Source organism: Colobus angolensis, unplaced genomic scaffold (assembly GCF_000951035.1).
Source record: "Colobus angolensis palliatus isolate OR3802 unplaced genomic scaffold, Cang.pa_1.0 Scaffold158, whole genome shotgun sequence".
Classification (NCBI taxonomy): domain Eukaryota; kingdom Metazoa; phylum Chordata; class Mammalia; order Primates; family Cercopithecidae; genus Colobus; species Colobus angolensis.
The window spans coordinates 1557078-1564222 of NW_012114688.1; the positions used below are offsets into that span (position 1 = coordinate 1557078).

Sequence of the window (7145 nt, forward strand, 5' to 3'; positions counted from 1 at the left end):
AAGATAAGCATCTCATATGGATCCTCATATAGGACACATTATGATATCAAGGACAATTCCTTCAATAAGCAACCCTAGGATATATAAAGTTGAGGTCCATTTAGTTATTTCTTACAGTAATGTAATCTCATAACATAATGTTGCAAAAGCAATATGATTCAAATACTCAGCTTTCTAAGAATCTGGCTTGATCTAAAAATAAGATATTTAAAGTATATAGTAAACAACAAACAATATCTGGTAAACCCAAGGCCAGGAAACACAGTGTTGCCCCTGAGACAGACAGAGATACTAATGCTCCCTAAAATTTCCCATTATTTATAGGGCAAATACATAAAGGCCATTTTTGTTTTGCAGCCCCTTCCAACACTCATTTCCCTTCAAGTCTGCCCAAAGGTTTCCAGGTAGTTCTCTTTCTGCCTCCCAGATCCCCGGAAAGTCCTCTAGAATACAGCCATGAACATTTAAAGACACTTCAGTGAACACGCTTTACTTTTCCTACCCCACACGAACTAAAAATTCACACAATCCCAGAAAAGCCTGGACTAAAAGCTAATTGCTAATTAATTAAAAAATAAAGTTTCTTCTCTGAACACCAAAGTATAGGAATTTTACCCTCACAGAGCCACTATGTCTTTCTCATCCCTGGTAAGTACTTTCTTACCAGGAGAAAAGTACACTTTTTCTCCGATGAACTGACATTCCCAACATCAGTACACATCTGTTAAAGAAGCTTTAGATTGCTACTTACTTTTGAATCTAATTTTTGTTTTACGTATGCACCATTTGCTGCTGTCAGGACATCATTTATCAGAATAAAAACATATCCTTCCAGATCAAATGCCAAGTCAGAGCTGCAAAACATAAGCAACACTTTAAGAACAACTTACTTTAAAGAACACGCATTTAATTTTAAATAGATATGAGCTAAAACATTTACAAGAACATATTCTCATCTAGGGAAGTGAATATTAGGCATTTTATCAGCTACTGGTATTTCTTGATTTCTGGTCACAGTTTGTAATTTCTCCTCAATAAGGGATTCCTCAGAAATAAGAGGCACTAACATTTAAACACATAGTTAGCAACAATAAGGCCGGGCGCGGTGGCTCAAGCCTGTAATCCCAGCACTTTGGGAGGCCGAGACGGGCGGATCACGAGGTCAGGAGTTCGAGACCATCCTGGCTAACACGGTGAAACCCCGTCTCTACTAAAAAATACAAAAAGCTAGCCGGGCAAGGTGGCGGGCGCCTGTAGTCCCAGCTACTCGGGAGGCTGAGGCAGGAGAATGGCGTAAACCCAGGAGGCGGAGCTTGCAGTGAGCTAAGATCCGGCCACTGCACTCCAGCCCTCCAGCCTGGGCGACAGAGCGAGACTCCGTCTCAAAAAAAAATTTAAAAAAGTAAAAATAAATAAATAAACACATAGTTAGCAACAATCAATCATGTCATTTAATAGCACACTGCTCTGCATTCAAAGCCAGATGACAAGCACCAAATTACCATTAAGTACATCTGTGAAGCAGGCAGAAGCAGGTAGAGCTCAATTTCATAGACAAGAAAACCAAAAGTACAGGCCGTTAACAAGTCATTTTCTGAAGGTCCACACAAAAGGCAGGACAATCTTGCATAGGTAGGTGGGCCCCTGGGTGGAATTTCTGAAGTGTGGATCATGGTTAGCTCTGAGATCAAGCTAGAACAATGTCTAAGCACACAGCAGGAACTCAAATACTTAAATAATTGCTCAATGAACCTGTGAAGTATAACTGGGGGGTTTAGGGAAACCAAAAATTTCTGGAACTTAGACTACCAGGCACCAGATAAGAATTTAGTAAATTAAACAGAATAAATGAAAATCTGAGAAAGGTATGCCTTCAGCATACTTCAGCACCCTGGCTAAAATAGTGGCTCCACAAACTATGATTTTGCAGAGATACTGCATAGGAACCAAGACTTCTAATGAGTTCTATGCCACTGCATTTTAGGCAGGCCTAACTTAATGCACACTCCCTACCCCAAGCAGTCTAACAATCTTCTAACTGACTTCAGAGGCCTGAGTTCCCTTCCTATCAATCTTTTTCCAAGTTAAAGGGTCTAACTAGATAAGGCTGATCCAGACAGTAATCCCTTTCAGAAGTTTTTTGTAGACCCAAGAAAGCCCCGAGGAACCCCTGTTATTTGGTACAATTTTGGATCCCATCAGCTTCAAGGAAATGTTTCAAAGACCAGCAGGACATCTCTAAAAATAAAGGTAGGAGGCTAGTATAGACTTTTTCTCCAAGGAGGGAATATGACACAGAAGGAAAAGCAGTTAGCTATATAGCCAATTTCCAGTAACCAATTATGTCACCCTCTTTTTTTTAGAATGAAATTTTACTTGGAGATTGAACTTGTAAAATAGGACTGGACTGATAATATTTTCTTCCACCTATACTACGGAAATGTGATGAAGGTAAATGAGTCAATCCAAGAACTACACTGGAACTCTTTGATGGAAAACATACATCTAGCAGAATATGTGGCATTAGCAAATACATACATGCACGGCCTGGGCTGATTAAAATGTTGTAGAAGACTTCTAGCAATCATTACAATTTTCTCGGTCTGTGGGTATACATTTTCCTAATGTATTTTAAAACTAAAACTTAAGAAAAATGGAAAAAGCTTTAATAACCTAATAGAATATCTAAGTTATGGCATTTGTGATATAGCTTATGTGAGGCCAATTAAAGCAATGTTATTATTCATTATTCAAAAAGGCAAGCAAATGTTTCATAGTCATTTTCCTCACCTCACAGAAGAGGAGACATGCTTTTCTTTAGCAGCATGCAAAATTTTAGCAGCATGCAAAATTAAGAAATGCCACATGGTTTATAAAAACACACAGGCTCTGAAGAAAGCCACAGATTCAAATTTCAGCTCTGCCATTAGCTCTGTGACCTTAAGCAAGTTACTGAACTTTTTAGTTTCTTCAACTATAAAATAGGAAAATTATACCCATACCTCTCTGAGGTGTTGTGAAGAATACTATATAATAAGATGTGTAAAATGTCAAACATATTGTGTGGCACATGCTATGTGCTCAGCAAAATGACAGTAACAAATTCTAAATTACATCAATTTAACTTTTAACAATCCCAAGAATCTTATTTTTGTCGACCTTTATCTTAATACACCCAAAAAGACTTAACCTTTTCAAGAGACTGATACGCTTTTCAAAGATATAATTCTTATATAGGCTATAAAAAATTGTTATTGATAACTAATCATTAATTATCAATAATTATTGATATTTTATAATGTGCTATTCATAGGCCCACATCTTACCTGGCAGCTACAAAGGCTCCAATAATCATTGCAAATACAGTCATTTTAATACCCCAAGAAAAAGTCTTCCTACAAAATAAAAAATTTTAAAATACACACATGACTTTATTCACACACTCATTTTACAACAGAAGCAAAGAGTGATATGCTTTCTCAAAAGCTATAAACAATTATATTTTAAACATTTCTGAGAAACTGGATATTTAAAAGAACCCCTTTGATGAAGCAAAAATTCATTGTTATATAAGTTATTACACCCATTTTAAAAAATTTCACCAATTGTTATTAGTGAGTTTGAATTTTTGTAAAGCAGAATTTCTTTAATAGAAAAATGTCACATTCATTTGTAGTAAAAGGAGCTAAGATATGAACGCTATTTAAAACCTATACCTATGCTTCTGATCCAGCTTCTCCCAGTGGCAGTAGCACAGAAATTCTAGAAAGTAAATCTCATGTTCAGATAGATTTTCAACTCCAATTCATGACCTTCCCAACGACCACTCCCACAAACTATCGATTCCAGCAGCCAAGAGAGAGGGTTTCTTCAGCTTCTCAAAAGGTAAGGTAGGAACAAGACAAATAATTTAATATCTCACATATGCTGGGCACCTTTCCAGCGTGATTTAAAGAACAGATATATTAGAAACTTAGCTCACTTGAGTAAAACTCCTTCAGCAAACATTGTAAACAGGATGGAGAACCTTCTCAGAACTGTAAACATTGGCAAGCTGAAAAAAAAAAGATAATTAGGTAAAATAGAATTTAACATTTTTTTTTTAAACTAAGATTATCCAAACTGGTAGTTAAAATAATGCTATTCTTCCATTATGGAAATTCCATACTGATTAATTTATGGTTAACCCCTTGCTTTTCTCTAAAAAAATTCCTACTTGAAAGCCTAAAAGAGTTGCTTTTAAAAAAACTACTAGAAGTGAGAAACATTAACTACAAAACTTTATTCTGCTAATTATGCAAATACCCTAAGCTGTAAACATGTTAGTTTTTAATAGAAAAAGGCTTCCTTCTCATTTTTTCACTAGTCTGACCTCCCTTCCCACCCACTAGACCACCAAAAACCGTCTATGAAAATCTTATTCCATGAAATGTCTTGACTGTCCTTTTGTGGATGTAATTTTGTCTTCATCTAAATTCCCAGAGCATTTTGCTTGTACTAATCAAACATACAGCTTCTTGCAATACAGTTATTTCTGAATATATCTTATCTCACTCCAAAGTGAATTATACTTAGCTGGCAATCAAAAAGATAGGTGTGAATGAATGGTTGGATGAGATGGATGAAAAAAAGCAAACTCTATACAAGCAGCACTTTGCAGAAGGCCTGCATTTCTTTCCCAGTGGGTAATGAAATGCAAAAGAATGTCCCAACCATGATAAATGTGACTTCCTTGGCACCCTCTTCAGAGATATCATCCCGGTCATTCTGTCAGGTTTCTTGGGTTTTAAAGGAAGAAATGAAAAACACCTTGTCCCTGATCCTCAGAAATCTCTCCATTCTATTTTATTGTGCCAGGGTTTTAGCTTGTGTGGTAGTGGTGAAGCCATTGGGTTTCTGTTAAATGGTTTCTCTATTTGTGTCGTTTTAATACCACACACACCCAATATGTACACTACAATAAGAGCAGAAGCCAGAAACTGGGAGGTTAGAGGGAAAGATAATTTTACCACGGAGAGGAGAGCTATTGCCTCTTTCTCAAAGTAAGTATGTTGCCTCTACAGTTATATGCCATGGATAAGATATTAATAACATTTTTATCAGGGTTCTATCTGATGTTACTTTACTTCACGTTAAAAGAAAGACTGCAAAAGTTCTTGTGCCTACCCTCTAATACTGCTGTGTGGAAGCTGTCTAAAATATTTAAGAACTATATTAAAGAACTGAAATCTCGGAAGCCTAGTATATTATCTTCACTATTGTGGCTCTAGAAAAATAATAAAAATCTCCTATCATAGCATTTTATAACATTTTAAGACTTCTAACATCAAAATGAGGGGTAAAAAAACAAAAACAAAAAATTCCTTTTCTCTCCAAAGAAAACAGCATCAACTAAAACCTTTGGCACCACCTTCATTATTTACTAGTAATAGAAGCTTTCTGGTCCTTTCATTTTTTTCCAGAATCAATAACAATGTGTTAAATATTCAACATTCAAGTACAATTTTAAGAATACATTATATTAACCTCACTAGTAAAATAAAGTTATCCATACTTCAGTTTCTTTGTGCTGAACAGTCCCGTGATTTGGTTCCCAAAATATAGTAGAGGTAGTGGAAACGTCTAGAAAATTTAAAAAGGGATAACAAAACTCAATAATAAAGATAGCTAAAACAAGGTCCTTTCAAACAGAAACAATTTTGTTTACATGATCAAAATTTTTTCTACTTAAAACATAAGATTAGTTCTCATAAACAATTTTGACCCCAAACACGCAAACAACACTTCTGCTTGGATAAACAACATTACTATGGCAGAAAGAAAGGGAGGAAGGCAGGGAGAAAAGACAGAAATGTGAATATGATCAATGTGAGACAGAAACATCATTTGCTGTAAAATATGATCGTGTATTAGAGCCCATGGCTCTAAAGTCAGCAGAAAAAGTAAAGGCAATTCATCGTCATTTGGAGTCAAGCAGAGGCAGACAGAAGAATATAAAATAAACCCAAAGAATAATGAATGCAGGATACATGGGCTAGATTAGATGGATACAGAAACTGCAAAACTGTTGTACTCTCCACAAGTGTGCATTAATTAAAAACAAAAGAATATTCCTAGGTTATTTTTTCTCTTAAGTTTAAAGAGACTGTAGGCCTTCTTTGACACATATTACTACATTTATTCTTTACATTCATTATAACCACTCTTAGACTGGGCATTTTTGAGGCCGCAGTTTTTAAATACGCAAGGCACTGATAAAATATATTAATAGATAGTGACTTCATTTCACAAAATAAAGTATTGCTTTTCTTCTTTTACCTTTCGAGGTACATTCCTGTCAAGGTCAGGAAACTTGACTACTCTGAGCGCCTTTCCCACCCAGAGAACTGCCACTGTGGCCACCATCTGTAAACAGAGAACACAGATTCACTGTTCTACACATAAAGACACACACAGAAGTTCTAACAACATAAACCACGTAATGGTGAGGATTCCAACTAACCTGGCCAAGTCCAACACATAGTGAGGAGGGAAATCTACAAAAAAGGGCAAAGGAAAAACAAGGTCAGAACAAACCTGACTTAGCTCCGTGAATTCAATTTGCACATCGGCAACGTTAATAAGGCATTCCGATACAAGCCACACCAACGTCCGCCCCTAAATCAAACAAAAATCTTGGGAGAAAACTCCCTGCCTGTTGGTTGTCAGGCCACCTCGCTGATGTAGCCTCGGGCGGCCGCTTGTCTCATCTTGTCCAAGTCTACCATTTCAGCCCGCTGCCTGCAAAGGATTTCTCAAGGCAGTGAAGATATAGATCTCTCCAACGGTTTCACATACCTTTTAAAAAAAACAAAAACCAACTTCTGCCTCGAGGTCCCAGTGTTAGCAAAGGAGTAACTGTCCGCCAGGGTGAGGATGCGCACGTCCCCAGAGGCTGTCAGAGGGAGCAGGGGACACTGAAGCCTCGGCTCCCTGTCCAGGCTGCGGAGGAGGGAGGCTTCCCTCGCTCCTCCCTGATCGACAGGCATAAGAGCCCAAAAGTCATCAAAAGAGTCACTTCGCTCCATCTCTCTGAAGGGCAGGGTTTTCGGGGCGGTGCACCGCGGGCATGGCAGGCGAGCCCCAAACGTGCCGGGCCGGCCAGA

At 37.5% G+C, this 7145-nt stretch overlaps 1 protein-coding gene across 1 annotated transcript in view; it reads right to left on the reverse strand.

Moving 5' to 3' along the window:
* SLC35D1 (solute carrier family 35 (UDP-GlcA/UDP-GalNAc transporter), member D1) overlaps positions 1 to 7145 on the reverse strand; it is a 50723-nt gene that overhangs the window by 42760 nt on the left and 818 nt on the right. The window contains exons 2-7 of the mRNA XM_011936856.1: positions 6503 to 6536; positions 6319 to 6405; positions 5555 to 5622; positions 3983 to 4054; positions 3327 to 3395; positions 752 to 854 (exon numbers count right to left, since the gene is read on the reverse strand). Coding sequence (XP_011792246.1) covers positions 752 to 854; positions 3327 to 3395; positions 3983 to 4054; positions 5555 to 5622; positions 6319 to 6405; positions 6503 to 6536 — 433 coding nt within the window. The remainder of the gene's footprint in view (positions 1 to 751; positions 855 to 3326; positions 3396 to 3982; positions 4055 to 5554; positions 5623 to 6318; positions 6406 to 6502; positions 6537 to 7145) is intronic.